This window comes from Salvia splendens, chromosome 2 (genome assembly GCF_004379255.2).
Source record: "Salvia splendens isolate huo1 chromosome 2, SspV2, whole genome shotgun sequence".
NCBI lineage: Eukaryota > Viridiplantae > Streptophyta > Magnoliopsida > Lamiales > Lamiaceae > Salvia > Salvia splendens.
Window position 1 is genome coordinate 4,412,820 of NC_056033.1, and position 19,843 is coordinate 4,432,662.

General features: G+C 39.6%; 2 protein-coding genes across 4 annotated transcripts; both read left to right on the plus strand.

Moving 5' to 3' along the window:
* Positions 1-9,289: 9,289 nt before the first annotated feature.
* Positions 9,290-10,827, plus strand: LOC121771714 (vestitone reductase-like). The gene is made up of 4 exons (XM_042168570.1): positions 9,290-9,485; positions 9,635-10,159; positions 10,305-10,500; positions 10,580-10,827. The coding sequence occupies exons 1-4, from the start codon at positions 9,323-9,325 to the stop codon at positions 10,722-10,724; spliced, it is 1,029 nt and encodes a 342-aa protein (XP_042024504.1). The 5' UTR covers positions 9,290-9,322; the 3' UTR covers positions 10,725-10,827.
* A 2,541-nt stretch (positions 10,828-13,368) lies between these two features.
* LOC121784643 (calmodulin-interacting protein 111-like) lies at positions 13,369-19,561 on the plus strand. 3 transcript variants are annotated; one of them, XM_042182834.1, is made up of 10 exons: positions 13,369-13,800; positions 14,069-14,224; positions 14,596-15,678; positions 16,417-16,624; positions 16,900-17,384; positions 17,719-18,145; positions 18,309-18,389; positions 18,554-18,744; positions 18,834-19,021; positions 19,156-19,561. In XM_042182834.1, exons 1-10 carry the CDS (start codon positions 13,510-13,512, stop codon positions 19,226-19,228), a joined length of 3,183 nt encoding a protein of 1,060 aa, XP_042038768.1. In that variant the 5' UTR covers positions 13,369-13,509; the 3' UTR covers positions 19,229-19,561. The 3 variants fall into 3 exon arrangements, with proteins under 3 accessions (XP_042038768.1, XP_042038776.1, XP_042038782.1); XM_042182842.1 differs by lacking the exons at positions 18,834-19,021; positions 19,156-19,561 and having other exon boundaries at positions 18,483-18,696; XM_042182848.1 differs by lacking the exons at positions 18,834-19,021; positions 19,156-19,561 and having other exon boundaries at positions 18,510-18,696.
* Positions 19,562-19,843: the final 282 nt, after the last annotated feature.

A 19,843-nucleotide genomic window follows, 5' to 3' on the forward strand; every position in this document is an offset into this window, starting at 1 on the left:
TAAAAAAAGTTTAAAAAACGGTAATATTACCGTTATAAAAAAAATTTAAAAAAATCATTTTTTTTCAAAAATAATTATTGCGTCAGCAGGTGACGTGTCCCACTCGCGGGCCGGCGAGTGGGACTCACGCACGCCGCGGGGAGCGCCACGTCGCCGAAGCGCGTGGCAGCACAGACCGTGCCGCGTTTCGTTCCGTCGGCACCCGGCACGGAATGGGAACGGAACCGGGACGAAACCATGCGCCGCAACGCGTTCCGCGGCAAAACCGTTCCGGAGGAACGGCACGCGGAACGCTGGCGGCCCGCGTTGCGGGTGCTCTTAGGGTGTCCACTATAGGGGGCGGACAGCCCCCTCCCACCACCGCCCCCCTCTCGAACCGCCGCGCCGCCGCGTCAGCCGCGGCTACTGCAATAGACAGCCGCGGCTATAGCCCCACTCCTTCTCTCTCTGCCACCCTCAGCCGCGTCCTCGCCCCGCACGCGGCGATTCCGCGTCCGCCGTCCCTCCCCTCACCCGCCGCGTCCACCCCCGCGGCGGACACCCTTCCCACTATAAGCCGCCCCGCTTCCGCCCCGCCATCGCCCCGCTCGCGGCTATAGCCGCGTTCACGTTATAGTGGACGCTCTTATGAAACAACATTGACTATCGTGTCAAGAAATGGAGTTAAGAATACTATACTACCCCTCCGAAAAATGAATTCCTCTCCCCTACAAATTCTGCGCTGCCTTTCCACTAGATGGTGTTTTTGACAACCTACCAAACTCCACTGTCATTTAATAAAATAATAAATGCAAATATTGTCAATCTCGATCTATTTCTTTTACCTTGAACGACAAAAATAATAAATGCAAATATTGTCAATCTCGATCTATTTCTTTTACCTTGAACGACAGATTTGGGAAACAAATATGTGGGGACCATAGGCTTAAATCTGATCATAATTCATTTCTTTGGTTCCCATATCAACAAACCTAAACATGTCAAGGTCCAAAACGAAAGGAAACGTAAAAATAACCAAAATATAGTACTCCCTCCGTCCCGTTACAAGTGAGACGCTCTAAATCGGACGTTCTTTTGCAAAAATAATAATAAATAGTTAGAATAGAGATAAAATAAAGTAACTAAGATAATAATGTATATATGATTCTCTTCTATACTATTCTCTCTCTTATTTTACTTTCTCTTCATTTTAACTATTTATTATTATCATCGCAAAACAACGACTAAAAATAAACGTCTCACTTGTAGTGAAAATGAAAGCGAGAGATAATTTCTAGTAGTATTAGAGCATCCACATCCGTGCTCTTGCCAACGAGCACGGATTTGGGCCCGGAACTTTTACTCCATGCTCTTCGGCAAGAGCACAACACCCACATCCGTGCTCTTCTGCAAAGACATGCTCAAGGGTCCCACCATTCTATTATTCAATTTAAATAAAAATAATTCCACAATATTAAAATGCATTAAAAATAACTGGAATAATATTACAAATTACAAAAAAAATTAAAAATTACATAAATTAAAATCCTAAAAATTTACATAATTAAATTCATAAAATAAAAAAAAACTCACTACTCGTGGCCGAATTTCGCCCAAATGGATGATGAATGTGTGTATTTATAGATGATTTTGTAATTAATGTTTTTAAAAAAATTTCAAAAAAAAATAAAAAAAATGGTAATAAAATCTGTATATTTTTGGAAATCCAAAAATATATATATTTTAATTTTTGGTATTATTTTTATTTAAAAAAAGGAAAAAAAAGAAATGCCTACGGCCAATAGAAACGCGCCACGTCGCTCTGCTCGCTGGCACGGACGTGCTTTTAGATAAGAGCAGCGTCGTGCCAGCGGCGGACAACGGTGTCGTGCCGCTGGCACGGACGGACGGACTGACAGCAGTGTGCTCTCCGCTGTGGATGCTCTTAGGTGCATTGGAGGTGAAACAACATAGTGAGGGAATAATTTTTTTAAAAAAAAAAATAAAAAGTTCATGACATTTTTCAGTCGACGTCTTTTTTTTTGGTGGACTTAAACTTCGAGGCTTCAAATCATTATAATTATGTGGTTGGCATGTAAAAAATGCTATGTTTGTTACTCTCTTATATGTATAGCAAGTGTTTAAAGTACTCCCTTCGTCCCACTCAAGATGGCCAATCTTGAGTGGAACGGGATTTTAGGAAGTGTTGTTAGGTGGAATAAAATAGAGAGGAAAAAAGTAGTTGAATATTTTAATAAGAAGATAGGAGAGATGAGGTTATTTTCAAAATTGAAAAGTGATCATCTTAATTAGAACAAACAAAAAAGGAAAGGTGGCCATTTTGAGTGGGATATACTCACTTACTTGGCCCCCTCTATAATGTTAAAACATAAACCCCTATATTTGTGATTGTTTGACTTGGGGTATTTATAAGAAATTAGGATATACTCACTTACTTGGCCTCCTCTATATTTTAGAAAATATAGGCATGTGTATAGTGAAGCTAATTTTTAGCTCACCAACTATGTCATGTATGTCGTGGAGCTAATATTTTAGCTCACTTGATTTTATACGGTGTATTTTAGTAATAATGCCATATTTTTTTTAAAAAAAAAGAAGCGTTATGTTTTGTGTTTCTATTAAATTTTAAACCATAATCATTTAAAAAATGGTTCGGTTCCAACATTTTATTTTAAAATTACATATATCCCTACAATTAAGTACAGTAAACAATATGAGAAAACCGGTGGTCCGTCGGATTTAATTATAATGAAGAATTCCTTTCACCTAAAATTGACTTTGCTAAAAAATTGATTCTGCTTATTTTAGATTTAATCGATAGGATTAGGTAAATTGAGATCTGAATTACTACATCATAAGATATCATCTACTACTATAATTATTTTTTATATTTATGTTATTTTAGTGCGTGTAACTTTTTGTCCATAAGAGGGTGAAGTGTATAGTACTATAATTCAATTTCCATTGATAGTAGTATTATTTATAATTTTCAAATATTGGGTGTTCATATTACAATTGCACATTTTTTACGCTGTCGAATTAACAGTATATATAAAAGAGATAATAGGAATTTTATAGGTATTTTATAAAAGAGATAATAGGAATTTAAATCACAAATTTTAGTCAAATTCTGGTTTATCCCATAAATTTTGAAATTAAAATATTAAATCATGAAGTTTCATTTTTTTCATTTGTCTCATTCATGCACAAATCGACATTTTTGTGATATTAAAAAACGACAACATTTCAATAAAATAATTATAAGAAAATGATTGAGAAAATAAAGGAATAAAAAAATATACTTATAATAATGAAACATGTGGTTTTGAATAACATTAAAAGATGAAATTTTGTGCATGGATGCACTACAACAAAAAAAAACGTTAAGAATATTTTTTAATTAATGCAGTTAATGACGCTAAGTTGTGTCTCTAAATATACCGACAACACTTCAAAAAACGTCTTTATTGTTAGTGTTCCAACTAAAATTAGAGGACACAAATAGAAGCGTCCTAAAAAGCCAAAAGATTAAGTTAGCTTGTCATTCATTTAGGAACGCTTTCTTTTGCGTCCTAAATTGTTGTTATTTTTAAAAAAAAATTCAACGCAACTAATTGTGTCTCAATTATGTTCGGTAAGTGTTTTATAGTGATGAAACAATTGAAAAAAATTGAAACTTTATAATTTCATATTCCAATTTCAAGTTTGCGAGACAAAAAAAAAATTGACCTAACTTAATAACTTTAATGTCTATTAACCATTCATAAAATGCAATATCTGAGTTTCACATTTTACGATTAATTATAGGTTTATAACTAATTAAAAAAATAACCACCAAGAGTTTGTCAGTGTTATATATACTACTCGTACACAGTAGTATGGGGTGTATAATATTTTGCTAAAGCTGTATACAGCTAATCCAGGCCGTTATTAAAAAAAGAATTCAGAAAATCGTGATGTAATGGGGTGCCTTAAGACCCGCCCTATACACCGCCATATCAATATTTTATCCTCATACCCTTCCACCTGCAGGCAGTGGGGTACCCAATTGGTTTTGCTATTATTTTGTTAATTAATTTAAATATTTTCAAATATATAAATGCAAACTAATTAAGAAACACAACGATTAAATGAAAAACGGCAAATACTACATTGTTTAAAAAAAGTTACACGGGTCAGAAATAAAAAAAAAGTTCTACTCTACAAAATTCCCAACTTCCGTCGCAGCTCATCGATCTACCCCTGGTGATATTCGGCTCTGACCGGATTCGTACACTTCATGAGGGCATTGTGCGTGTCCAACAACGTCCGCGCCATCGAGGTCGTAGCCAACTCCGAGTAGGCAAGTGCTGCCAGGGTCGGGGTCGGGGTCGGGATCGGTGATGGGGAGGCGGCTTGCGAGGAGGATGTCGCCTTCGCCTTCCCCTTGTTCTTCGCAGTCTTGATGCCTATGGGACGCCGGGAGGACATCGGTGTGCCGGAACTCTCTTCCTCCGTGTACGTCCGGTTGAGGTCCACTGGACGAGTTCCGCTTTCGCTGCTCGTGTAACCACCAGCGTCGGTGGTATTCGTCCTCTTCGTCGCACCGGTGTGCAGAATCCCGCCTTGGAACTTCTGCTTGTCCCTCAAGAGCGCCCAAATGCTGAAATACTTGAAGTCGCCGTACAGGGACTGGTACGACAACAATGCCTATCGCGCACATCGCCCAAGCTCTTGCCGCTTCACTGCTCCCTCGAGCACTTCTCGTACTCCACCGCGAAGAGGTTGACTTGCTTCTTCACCTGATCCCAGTGCTTGCGGAGTTACTCCCTATTGCGCTTATACGCGGTCGGCGGCTTCGCCTCATTGTAGCGCTCGACGATGCGCTCCCAGTACGCGAGTTGCTTTTGGTTGTTCGTGAATATCGGATCCTTCGATATATCCACCCAACACCTCGCCAAGACGAAGGTTTCATCCGGTTGGTAGTTCGTACGTCCGAGGGCGTACTCTTCATTCGTTGTCGGAGGTGACAACTTGTAAGCCCTATACTCGGTCCGCTTCTTTCTGGCGGCGGCGGCAGCGGCGGCGCGACGGGAAGGGACGGCAGGGCGAGTTGGAGATGCTCCATGTCAGAGAGACCGTACGAATTCGTACTGAAATCGGGATCGTACTGCGTGTTGGGGTCGAACGACCGATATTCGTCAGGTTGTGTACCCGGCCAATGTGCACCGTCTCCAAACATCGGGCTATTGGGATTTGAGTATTCATCGGAATCCGTTTTATAGCGTAAGTTGAGAGTGGAAAACTAAATCGAAAGGTTACAAATGAAATGTGGGGTAGGGGTATTTATATAAACATAATTTTCGAAATTTAAAAATAAAATAAAAAACGCGTTGCATCGTCCGCGTCGCCCATAGTGGGTGGCCGATGGCGCGGACGATGCCCTATCGTCAGCGCTTCGTCCGCGGACTAAGCTTAGGGCGAGGACGATGCATCGTCCATCGTCAGCGCACCCACAGTGGCGGACGACGGCGCGCCCGAGGCATCAGGCGGCCTATCGTCCGCTGATAAGGCCTATTTCATGCATCGATTTAGGGATAAAAAAGTACTCTACTTGATCGATTTATCGCGCAAAAGCAGGTGTTAATTGTGCAGGAATGCCGTTTGACCAAGGCAACAAGGCCAAACTGATCAAACAAGTACAACAGGTGAAAAAAGCCAAAAATCAGGGAGTTGATCAAGGGGAGTAATCAAGCAGTTAAGGAGGGGACCACTGGCTTCCAGAAGAAGGACACGTGAGGCTAATGAGCTGGATGGTGCGCATCATTCTGTTAGCAAGGACGACATTCTAGAAGAGGACCCGTGCTGATACATGAGACGCAAGGACGGAGCTGAGTCATGAATCTGTTATTGAAAAGCGACGTCATTCTAGAAGGAAGGTTAGGCACGTAGCAATCGATGAGTCGCTCGCTCACAGCGTGAGCGAATATCCTCTGCCAAGATCGTTATCCAGCTGGAGATTGTTGCCAAGTGCCTATAAATAGAGGATATGCCACCATAATTAAAAAATCCCTCTTTTACGTTTTAGTTTAGTTTCCCAGTTCGAGAGATAGTTTAGTTAAAAAGGGCGACCGAAGAGTTAGCTTAGTTTAAATCTCGCATTGTAGGCTTAGCTAAAGTTTCGATATTTTTACATTCTGCATGTTCGTTGTACTGTTGTGAGTTTTTAGTATAAAATCTGAGTTGTTTTGTTTTCGTTCTCGTGTTTACTGTTTTCAAGTTCATTTTAGCTTTTAATCTTTGACCAAGTGTTTAATCATGTTGAGTGGCAAGGTGTTTCATGTTTTCTATAGCATGCTTAGTTAGTTGAGTTCTTATTCTCAGCTTGACGTTTACTTGATCCAGTAGTAATCAATGACTTGATCCAGTAGATTGTTTACTTTGTGCCTAGTGTAAACTCAGTAGTTAAAACTCTCAAATTTAAAGCGTGGCAGCAGCCGAACTCTATTCACTACGCACACACTCGATACACTCGCTTCTCTGTAGGATCGACCCCGAACTTGCCACTTTACTGTTAAAGTAGTGCAAATCGAGAGTTATATAAATTACATTGGTTGGCTGGCGAGAGCGAGATCGCCTTGATCAAGTGGCAACGACATTTGCTAACTGATCCCTCCGGTTCAGTTATCTTCCATATAGCTTGATCCACTCACGCAAAACTCAATCCACCCATCCCAACATCCGCCCCACCGTGGATGCCCTTAATCATTTATAAAATGCAATATATGAGTTTCACATTTTACTATTAATTATAGGTTTATATAACATTAAAAAAATAACCGACCAAGAGTTTGTCAGTGTATATATACTACTCGTAGACAGCTGTATGTCAGTGTTATATATACTACTCGTAGACATTAGTATGGGGTATAATATTTGGTTAAAGCTGTATACAGCTAATCCAGGCCGTTATTAAAAAAAGAATTCAGAAAATCATACTGCATCCAAAAACAAGATCTTGATGATATTGGAGATTATTTTCATCTTAAAATGTTGAAAATATCATTTGTTTTAATATTTTTTTTTGCTTGTTTGATATTTATGATGGTCAGTTCGATTATTAGTCCAATCGATTAGTTGCTTAAACGCCGTTCCTATACCGTTCCTTAAACTACTATTTGCGGGCCCCACTGTACTTTTTTACTCCATTACTTAACTAAGGAACGGAACCTGCAATCCTCAGTTCCTTAGCCGTTCCTTAAATTACTATTCATTCAATTTCATTTCTTATTTTTATTTCCAACCCAATTCAATTAAAACAAACACACTTTATTAAAAAACACACAACATTAAAAAAAATTACAACTTAAACTTTAAAAAAATAAAAAACACACAATTAAAATCCTAAAAAAATAAAAAACACACAATTAAACGTGGGAAAATAAAAAAACTACTCCGCCGGCTAATCATCCTCCGGAGGCGGTCGAGGTTGAGGGGGAGTCGGATGGCCAAGTTGTGCTGCCATATGCACAATTCCGTTCCACCAGGCCACGAATTGGGCGTACGAGAAGCGGGAAGTGTCCGCCATTGTGGCGGTCATGTACGCCACCATAAGTGTGTCCGAGCCTCCCCGCGAGCCCGATCCCGAGGCCTGCTGGCTTGATTCACCTCGGCCCTTCCTTGTTCTAGCCGCCTTCACCGCCTTCGTCCCTTGCGGCCGACGGCGCACACGGTTGGATCCCTCGTATTCGCTGGCCGTACCCGCAAACACCTGCGGTTCACCCTCGTTGCCCTCCCCGGTGTCACCAGACGAGTAGTTGCCGCTCGCCGTGTGCTTCGTGCGCTTTGAGGTTGAGCCCGAGCTGGAGCGGACACCGCCGGCCCACCTTTCCTCGTCCTTGACGAGCGGCCAAATATCAACAAATTTGAACTGTAGACCGGTGTCCTGGTGGAAGGCGCGCAAAGCCGCCCTCAGAATGTCGGCGCCCGAAGCCCCGCTTTGGTAGTGCGCCGCTTCGGCCGAGTAGATGCCGCAGAATTTTTTGACCTGTAAGTCAACTCGGCCAAAGTGAGCACGGAGCATTGTATATTTGCGCTTCCGGGCACCTTTCGGCTTAGTCTGGTGGTAGACATCACGGACCTTTTCCCAGAAGCACTTGGCGGCTTGTTGATTCCCGACGATGGGATCGTACGAGACGGTGAGCCAAGCGTTGTACACCGCCTTTGTTTCTTCGTTGCTGTACGGATGCCAGCCCAGATCCTCCGGTTCCTCCTCCTCCTCCTCGGCCGCCTCAGACGCAGCTCTGGAGCTTCCACCGCCTCGGCCTCCTCCCTGGATGGGTTCAACGGGGATATCCTCCCGAATCTGGGACAATCCCTGAGAAGGCCGCGAGGCGGAGGGTCGAGCGTATGCATCCACATCGAAAGTGGGTGGTTGGTACCCACCTGGGGTCGCCGACCTCTGGGTGCCCTACGTCGACGAACCGGAACCACCAAGTGTGTTGTACATGGTCTCCCAATCGCCGAACGTGTTGAGATCCCACTTATCGGAGCGGCCACCGCCGTAGTTGCCGTCGCCGGACATTTTGTGAAGAGATTGAATATTAAAATTGGAGAGGAAATGAAGTTGATTTAGGAAGAATAGATGTGTAGTTGTGTGTGAAATGAGGATGAATTAGGAGTATTTATAGAATAAGAAAATAAAAATAAAAATAAAAAAAAAATAAAAAAATGGTATAAAAAAAGCGGTAATAATACCATTAAATTTTTTTTTATAAAATCGATTTAAAAAAAAAATTTTATTGCGTCAGCACGTGACGTCGCCCACTCGCGGGCAGGTGAGTGGGCGACACGCACGACGCGGGGAGAGCCACGTCGCCGAAGCGTGTGGCGGCACGAACCGTGCCGCGGGTCGTGCCGTCGGCACCCGGCACGGCTTGGGAACGGCTCCTCGACGACACCATGCACCGCAACGCGTTCCGCTGCGAAGTCATTCCGGCGGAACGGCCCGCGGAACGCCGGCGGCCCGCGCTGCGGGTGCTCTAAGAAATTAGCTTAAACCACTCGCCCAACCATAATCGATTAACTAATCAATTAGTCTAGTAATTGAATCGATAAAATTATAAAACTAATGAGAAATTAATTATGGTTTACTGAACCATTAATAATGTAGTAGTATATTTAAGGAAGACTGATGAGTCATAATTTAATTAAGTCGATATAATTAATAAAGACTTCACTTTGGCAGTATATATACAGGCATCCATGGATCCCCTTTCTTACTCATATTGAGATATATATATAGAGAGAGGGAGGAAGATTGAGTGATATACAGAAAGAGAGAATGGAACCCCAAAAAAATGGAACTCCAGAAAAGGTGACAATGGCGAATGGAACCCCAAAAAAGGTGTGTGTGACTGGAGGAACTGGCTTTCTTGGATCATGGATGATCAAGAGGCTACTCGAAGATGGCTACTCTGTCAACGCCACCGTCCGGCTCGATCCAGGTTCGTATATACCCCGGGAGTTAATCGATTCGTATTTCTTTTTGAGTTATACTAAATGACTCATTTTTCTCTTTCAACAAAAATCACCCTTTTTATATATCTACTTCATTCTATCTCTTACTTTATTGTGATTCATTTTCAAAAAATAGAGCGGAAGAGAGACATTAGCTACATCACAAACCTCCCCGGCGCGGCCGAGCGGCTGCAGATCTTCGACGCCGATCTTGACAAGCCGGAGACGTTTGCCCCGGCCGTGGAGGGGTGCGTCGGCGTGTTCCACACGGCGCACCCGCTGGACTTCGCGGAGAAGGAGAGCGAGGAGGTGAAGCTGAAGCGCGTGACCACCGCTATGAAAGGCATCCTGCAGGCCTGCGCCGACTCCAAGACCGTCCGCCGCGTCGTCTACACGGCCAGCATCTCCTCCGCCGCCTTCGATCCCGCCAACACCGGCCTCGTCGACGAGGACTCGTGGACCGACGTCGAGCTCGTCCGCAGCCTCAAGGCCTTCGGGGGCCCCTACATCGTCACCAAGGCCGTCGCCGAGAAAGCCGCCATCGAGCTCGCTGCCGAGCTCGGCTTGGACCTCGTCTCCGTCAATCCGACGTGGATCACCGGCCCTTTCATCTGCCCCAATTTTCCGGATTCCGTTTACGTCTCGTTGGCCTTGATTCTTGGTAAATTTCATTAATCAAATGCAACATCGGTCGCCAATTACATGTCTCATAAATTCGATTTGTGTGTCATTATTTTTTTCTAGAAAAAAAAATAAATACAGCATTTCTTAGTGAAGGAATGGTTAACAATATTTTAATCATGCAGGTGATAAGGGACACTATCAACACCTAAAAGAATCGAGTTTAGTCCACGTGGACGACGTTGCTCAAGCACATATCCACTTATTCGAGTATCCCGAGGCGAAAGGCCGATACATCGTGGCGGCGGAGCAGTTCGAGATCGGAGAGCTTTCCGATTTCCTCTCGGTTAAATATCCACAATATAAGATGCCATCTCCAGAGTAATTGACTTAATCTAATTGTTTTATTTATAAAATTAAATAATTGGTTAATTAATAGTATTTTGTTTTTTTTGGGAAGCTCGTGGAAAGATGTGGCGGCGGTGAAATTGTCTGGGCTGTCGACGAAGAAGCTTGAGGCGACTGGATTCAAGTACGAGAACGGATTGGGTGAAATGTTTGACGGCGCGATTAAATCATGCAAAGAGAGGGGGTTTATCAATTAGTTGGTTGAATTAAAATTTCATATATAAGTTGTTGTGTTTGTTTGGCTTTGGTTTAATGTTGTTATGACGTTGTTAATGTCGTTTATTTTCTGTTATTTGTGGATTGAAATAAATTGAAGTAACAAATGTTATTTGAATCACAATTTTTGATTGACTTCTAGACAATTTCATAATTTATAAAGCAATTAATTAAATCAGAATTTTACGCGTTTTACAATTGTTTTATAATTAAAATATATTTTGATGAAATTTGTCATTTATGTCATAATTTTGGTTAACTTCTCGCTGAATTTATCATTGTTTTATACTCCCTCCGTCCTGTGCTACTCGCACGTTTGCTTTTCGGCTCGTCACAAAGTCCTTACACTATTTATAATTTAAGTTAGAATTATTACATTTAATTAATATGTTAGTTTAAGTTAAGAGCTCTTTTATTAAGTGATGTCTCATTACACCTAAAATTCTTTTTTAATTACACAAAAAAATCAATCCCAATTTTACGGCCAAAAATGAAAAGTGCGAGTAGCATGGGACGGAGGGAGTATTATAATAGTTGATTTTAAATGATTATTAGTACTATATAATTGGTGAAGATATAATGACCAAAAGTATAAAAATCACTATAAATTTCATTAAAACTTTTAATGAATGGGATAATTGAAAATTGTATAAAAATTGTGATTTAATTATGGATTTAATAAAGAATTACACCAAATTGCTTTATTTAAATTTTATACTACTTCTTACTATTAAGTAAGAATTTATTGCACCCAATTAGGGCGTGTACTTATTTCGTTATTTGTTATAGTCACTTTTATTGTGTAAAATGATGATAAGAGTTCATGAGTTTAAACTACATCACACGTTTTCTTATAAACAATTAACAGTTTTCAAATAAATACTCCATTAATAAAATTATTTTTATTATATGAATAAACATATTAAATAGGAGTACTTATTAAGTGCTCCCGTTTATGAAAATTCACGCCACTTGTCGTTCGATCCAAATTAACATGATAACATGAATTTGCAATCATATATAGGCTTAATGGTCGTGGGTGACATCATGTGAGCACAAGATAAATTTAGCATTTTTCGAATTATTGATGTGTTAAGTACATATTTTTAATGGAAGCATGCATTGACAATTAAATTTTGAATTATTCGGCATGGGACATGCGTCTGTGTTTTACTTGAATTTGTAATATTAATTATATAGGCATATACATGGTACATGTATAAAAATTATATACGTCGATTGAAGACCTAATCTATCTATATTCTGTATTATAGTCAATTAATTTTCGTGTTAATTGAATTGTCGACAAATGTGTATGGTGTGTGATAAATATGCAACGTTGATGTGCCCAGTGTCCACACACATAATAGTGATAATTTTAACATTTTAATTAACTATTCAATAGTATTAACTAATCGATTATAGTGTCTTGTTAAAAATTTGAGTATGAATCATAGTTTAACTATGTAATATTAGAAGCCAATATTCGTTCATATTAAAGTCAAAGGGATTGATGTGATAGTTTTTCATATTTATTGCTATCTAGATTTGATCTTATTGCAATCAAAGGAAAATATGATACACGTGCCAAATTTAATAGTACTCCATTAGTTTAGTTTTATATTGTTGAAAATTTTCGTAATTAATTGTGATTAATATTTTTGTTGTTTTTTATGTCTGACACCTTTGATCAAATCTGATATGTGATTCTCACACCTCCCTATTATAAAACACCAACATAAATCACAGTTTTTGTATTATTGAATTGAATGGTTACGATAAACTATATTATTAGAATAAAATGCTACTCTTGTATTATTTTATTAAAATAGTACATTCTTAGCTAAGTTACATTATTAAACTAATATTATACATTATTATATGATCCGTGGCATTAATCTAACCATGTTAAACCACAAAAACAATGTTTATCATATGAATATGGATACATCCCATTACAAATATACATAGAAAAACGACTTCAAATTCTTTTATTATAAATAGTGGAGAACTAGTATTAAACATTTTATTCTTATTGTATCGTCAAGATGTTGTAAAACCATTCATATCCCATTTTAGTAAAATGAGAAGGTCTAGAATTATATTCCTGATGGAATAATATGCACATAATATTTATTCTTTAAACGTATCAATGAAAATTTAACTCCAAAAATTATAATCAACATGATATCACAGTAACACTCATTACCCATGAAAAAGTAAAACAAAACAATACAAACCGCAACCTAACGAGTACATAAATTCATGATAAAAAAAAGAGTACACGAATTTCATGATATCAAATTTTAAATTCATATACATAAAAAATAATAAATATATGAATTTATCAGCGAATTAATATTTACTAATTACGGAGTATTTATAAGTGGATAGTTTAATGAACTGTATCAAATAATCATTAAGGTGAAAACTCAGAAAATAAGCTATGGGCTACCTATAGTCTTAATTGTTGGGCCTTTATAGCATAATATGAAAAGAGAAAAGCCCAAAACTAGAAAAAAGAGAAAAGCCCAGTCCGCCTTAGTCCCTTCCCTTCTCCATCCGCCATCGAAGACATTTATAAGCTTCATTGAAAAGTTGAAGTGGGAGAAAGTTGTCTTTGAATTTAGCCAGCGCGCCGACTTATTTATTCCCGGCAAATATTCCGAAAATTATACTCTCAACAACTGCTCACTCACTCACTCACTCACTCCCCCTCTTCATCTTCATCTCGAAGGGAAACTGTTACAGGAATTCTACGACAACATGCCGACCAAGAAGAAGAACTCGAAAACACCTTCAAAACCCTCAAATTCCGACCAAAGCAACGTGCTCTCCTCGCCTTATTCTTTACCGTCGTGGCCAATCGCTCCGACGCATGAACAATTGCTCCAATCTCTCGATGAAGCTGCAGCTCAGTTCCCATCTCTCATCTCCACAACGGCCTTCGTTGGCACAGTTGTCCAAGACGCCGTTTCCGACCCCAGAGACTGCAAAATTTGGCTTTCTGAATCAGCCATGACTTCTTTCTCGATCCCCACAGGCTCCCTTGTATCGGTAATAATAGCTTTTTTTTTTCAATTTCCAGTGCTATTTGAACGTTTCCTCTTCTATTCACAATATTGTTATATTTATTTAGGTTTTCGTTTGAATATGGTGCTGTTTCCCCTGCCCAAGCCTTTAGATTTTTGATTTACCTATATGTTGGACTGCTGTTTCTTTCTTTCTTTCACTTAGTAATGTAGTATCTGTGATTTATTGATTTACAGCTGACGTGCTTTTAATATATAAAAGTTGTCTCTGTCCATGATATGGTTTATGACAGGTCTCTCTTTCTTCTTCGGAGAAAGGTACGAGTGGATTCCCTCTGTGTAAGCTATCAGATGAATGTGCTCAGTGCTTTGGGTTTGACGTTACCAACAATTTGGCTGATGAACCTGGAACATTCTTTGCTCTTGCGACCATATACCCATCCACTAAGGTTTGGATATTACTCTAGCTGTAATCTCTTTTAGTGTGTAGGTTTGTTTCTCCAGATTGTTTGTTTGCCAGGGGTTTATACACTTTATAATCCAGTTTTCAAAAAGACTAGATCCTTCTCCGGTATAGTCATTCAAGTACAGCAATTATAAGCTAGGTAACACTACACGCCACAATCATAACTCCCAAATATGGTATACAGAACTCCCAACTATGGCATCTGTAGGGAACAACAAACATTAGGAAAGAACCATATCGCTTCTTTAACTAATGGTTGTGGTAACTAATCTTACAAGATTTATCTTCTGCTGCCAATCGTAATTGAACATCTCTTACTTCTCTGTAGTTATCAGATCTCTTCTCCGCATGCAGGTTTCTAAAAATGAAGTGCGCTTGTCTTTGAACCTTTCACGCACTATGGGTAGTCCATGTTCAGGCAGGGTAGTTTTTGTTTATCCTGTTCAGCGTCATAGCTTGACTGAGAATGGAAATGGTGCCCGCTGTGGTCCTGCAGCTAGTTATATATCAGTAGACAGCCGAACGGAGATTTATCTATCTCCAGTATATTTGAAGGGTAACAAAAATAAAACTGGGATGTCAACATCTTCTCATCTCAAGTCTTTTGATGAACTAGCATACAGGCAAGCTGAAAACAGTAAAATTTCATCCCCAAAGACACCATCTGTATCACAGTCTAAAATTAGCTCTCCTAGCTCAGCAGAGTCTCGCATGTCGAATTATGACAAGTCAACGTTAGAGAGAACTTACTCTAGTGCAGCATTTAACATACTTGGCATGGATGAAATTTTAAGGGATGATTCCTCAAGGAAACTGTTAGAGACATGCGTTGGATCATGGTTATATTCACGGATTTTACTCTCCAGCAACTTTGTTGCAGTCCCTGTACTTTCAGAGCTATGTGTTTTCCAGGTTATGGATCCCAAAAGATTGTCTTCAAATGGTGAAATTCGGAATAGTAATAGTGAATTTATTGCGCGGGGTTTGGACAATGGAAAATATGTCTTATCTGCTTTCTCTATTGATGGTGGTACAAAGATTAATTTTCTATCCGCAGGTGATGTGGTTGTTGAATCTTCAATGAAAGGCTATTTCGAAGATCCAGATGCGAGGCATGGCCCCATCAGAAAAAATCTGGAGGCCAACCTTTTGATTTTGGGAGGCCTTACTAAAGAATATTCTGTTTTAAAAGATATCATAGTTTCATCAGCTGTGCAGATGACAGTTGCAAGCTTGGGCTTACGGCCTACAAAGGGAGTCCTTCTTCATGGCCCCCCAGGAACTGGAAAGACTACATTAGCTCAAGTATGTGCCCGTGATGCTGGTGTAAACATGTTTTCTGTGAATGGACCTGAAATTATTAGTCAATACCATGGAGAAACTGAAAAAGCATTGCATGAAGTATTTGAGAATGCCACCAAAGCCTCACCTGCTGTGGTAAGTTTCTTGTCTTCATTTTCTTTGGAAGAATGAATGTGGAAAATGTATCATCATATCGAAAATAAATAAATAAATGCATGGCATAAATTATACAAGAAAACCAACTGCAGGTTACTTACACTGATTGTGAATCTTTGATATAAAATGCTCGTTTCTATAAATAATGGGTATCACTGTAATGCTTTTACCATCTTGGATGCATGAATTCTATTCAATATTTGAGCCCAAAGAGTACCATACCTTCTCTCTTTAATATGGATGGAAGTTTTAGATGAATAAGCATTTCGTTATTGAAGAGGCAGATTGGTAGAATTCTGTATCAAATTATCAATTTGGTTAATTGCCTTTTAAATCATGAAGAATGGGCCATTTTTGGTTTTTCCAGAACCTTTCAAAATTCTCAATTTGAATAGATCATTTCTACTTTGTCTCCCACCTTTCTGGTTATTCTATTTTACTTTTTTATTAATTTAGTTTCCCAGGCTCAAAATGACACTGTTTAGTCATCCACGTCGTCACATTAATACATGTATTTGGTACTATTCATCCACATCATCAAAAAATTTACACGAGTGCGGCAACTCAATGAATTTTTTATCCTTCGTGATTTGTCATTCAAAATTTGGAAGGTGCGTGACAGATCAAAAAGTAACCAGTCTTTGTGATTTTACGCCAATTATCATTTGTGCTCTTGAATGCAGTTGGGTGCTAAATGCTTGATGATCATTATTTTAGGTATTCATAGATGAGTTGGATGCCATTGCACCTGCACGTAAAGATGGAGGAGATGAGCTATCCCAAAGAATGGTTGCCACTCTCTTAAATTTAATGGATGGGATTAGTAGAAGTGATGGAGTTCTAGTTATTGCTGCTACAAACCGTCCTGACAGTATTGAGCCCGCACTTAGACGGCCAGGAAGGCTTGACAGAGAAATTGAAATAGGTATCTCATGGAAAAATTTTGCATTTATTATCTTTGTCTTCATGTTCTCATAGCCTCAGCTGGTGTATGATCAATTTTTTAAATAAAAATCCTAAACTGCATTTGATAATCCCTTAATGCTTACCATTTTCTGTATGTTAACAATTAGCACCTTGTGGATTCTGATCCTACTGCGTTAGTGATAGCTTTAGAGTTCATTATTTCCAGGAATAGCAAAGTTGAATGGTTATGATTGATCTCCTAAAAAGTCTCTTACATCTCTGTAATACACGTAGGTGTTCCATCGCCCAGAGAACGACATGAAATATTGCTTGCAGTTCTTAATGAAACTGCACACTCACTGCTGGACGAGGATATTCACAATCTTGCAATGGCCACACATGGTTTTGTTGGAGCTGATTTAGCTGCTCTGTGCACTGAAGCAGCCTTGGTTGGGCTTCGGCGGTATGTTAAATCTAATGCCAGTCATGGTGATTCAGATTTCGGATTTTCAACCGCAGTAGATCCAGAATACCAAGCTTTGAGCCGGTCGCAAGAAGTTGACCTGGGTGGTGATCTGGGAACCCCTTGCAGTTCAGGAGATTCTGTCAAAAGTAATTTGTGTGCTACATTTGCCAGCAATTCAGGAACACAAAACTCTGCTGAATCCATGGTTGGTATTGCAGTAGATTGGACTCATGATCCAAAAGGCACCTTGAGAGTTACTTCAGATGACTTTGAGAAGGCTAGAATAAGAATAAGACCAAGTGCTATGAGAGAGGTAAATATGCGAAATTTATCTTTGTGATATCCTGACATGATGTCTACTTGAAATTATTCATCGTTGCTATGAAGTAGAAGACTTTTCCTGGGCGTCACCAATGCCAATATTGAAATGTAATATCCTGCAATTTATTTTTGAAATGGTATGATCATTAGGATGCTACTAATTTTACTACTCCTATTAGTTAGGTCTCATTTGTTTGCTCCTTCTATGTCATTCTTAAATGATTGAGTTTGTTACAGAATACTAAGTTCACAAAATATAGCTCGCTACTTGTCCTGGCGTTTTATTGTGGTTTACTCTACCTCGACTTACAGCTTGTTCTGATCAGGTGATACTTGAAATTCCTAAAGTTGGCTGGCATGATGTTGGTGGCCAGACAGAAGTTAAGGTGCAACTGATGGAAGCTGTGCAATGGCCTCAAAAACACAAGGATGCTTTTGATCGCATTGGAACTCGCCCCCCAAGTGGAATTTTATTGTTTGGTCCTCCAGGTTGCAGCAAGACTCTTTTGGCTCGTGCAGTTGCTGCTGAAGCAGGGTTGAATTTTCTTGCAGTAAAGGGCCCTGAGCTCTTCAGCAAATGGGTTGGTGAATCTGAAAAAGCCGTACGTACTTTGTTCGCGAAGGCCAGGGCTAATGCTCCTTCGATTATATTCTTTGACGAAATTGATGGTCTTGCTATCACTCGTGGAAAAGAAAGCGATGGAGTATCAGTCGGTGATCGGGTTATCAGTCAACTACTTGTTGAATTGGATGGTAACTACCTAAAATCATCTTGCCATAAGTGTACAATTTGTGTAGATGCCTTTTATACATGAGCTAGCATCTCTAACCAAGTGACAATAATTTCTGTTTGCATCTCTAACCAAGCGACAGAAATAGTTTGCTATCCATCTCAACATAAATTTATTGATGACAGGCTTGCAGCAAAGAGGCAGTGTAACTGTCATTGCAGCTACAAATAGGCCAGATAAGATTGATTCTGCCCTCCTCAGACCAGGTAACTTTCTATCTATTCATGTTTCGGTTGTTCCTTTATGGTTGTTTATCTTTCCTCAAATTTGTTGTTTTCTTTTTGCTTGGCGACTACAAGAATCGATCATTGCAACTGTCATTGCAGCTACAAAGAGGCAGTGTAACTGTAATTGCTTCTTAACTTGTTAGGACGATTTGATAGACTTCTTTATGTGGGCCCACCAAGCAAAAAAGATCGTGAGGATATCTTCCGTGTTCATTTGCACCGGATGCCATGCAATTCTGATGTATGCATCAGTGAGCTCTCTCGTCTCACGGAAGGCTATACAGGGGCTGATATATCACTCATCTGCCGCGAAGCAGCCATTAGAGCAATGGAAGTATGTAAAACATCGCGAATATTAATTACCTTTTTAATCTCTTTTTCTATGTAGTTTTTTACCTAAGTTTCTCTCTTTTACCCAACCAGGAAAACCTAGATGCCTCAGAGATCAAAATGGAGCACTTGAAAACCGGAGTTCAACAAGTACAACCGTCTAACGTTGATATGTATGAGAACCTCTCATCCAAGTTCCAAAGACTAGTTCTTTCATCTGCTAAGGAAGAAAGTTTGGAATCCGAAACTTTCCCAGTTAAACCGTGTCATAGAACTTTTTGGTATGTGATGCATCACGTCTTCTACAAATAGCTTATCTTTGTAATAGGCAGTATCCATATCTATATTGCCTACTTGGAAGTATTTTCTACGTCGACCAACCAAAACAGACCATGGTTTAACTTTGTCATTGCAGGAGCAGGCTCAGAGCTGCTGTGCTCTTCATTTCTCAAAGTCTAGGCTCCATTTTGCATCAAAATTCTTCGTAAGCAGATAAATGTGCCTAGCTTCTTCCCTTGCCCGATTATGTGCTGCAACGATTTTCTTTCAGTCTGTGCCAGAAAGGAAGCATGCCCAGAAAATCACAGCTACAAGAATGTCTGCAACTAATGGAATATCTTAAAAACCCAAAACATTGTACAGCTGTAAGATAGAGCCCTTCTACTACAGTTTTCATATAGCTTCTTCCCACCATGGTATGATGCAGCTATGGGAGGTTTTTGTAGTTCTTTTTTGTTGAGGCAAATCTGAAATTTCTTCGGATATGCATGTACATTATTCTGATAGCTGAGGTAAAAATCGGGGTTTTTTTTGGCTATGAACTCTATTTGAGCATTTCATAGGTAACATGATTTTGCATTTGAAAGCATCATTACATGGACTTTGAGATTGTTTATGTTGTGGACTGAAGGAAAAAAGATTGAAAAAAAGTATTTAAAGTTGCATCACAACGCATAATTCAAATATTTAAGACGCGAATCATGACTATCCAAACAGTTTGCTCCCGATAATGTGGACCACGACTACGACACTAAACGTAATGAGACGAAGATGAAGAGAGTCATAGGGGCTTTTAGGCATTTGGAGTATATATAGATGACGAG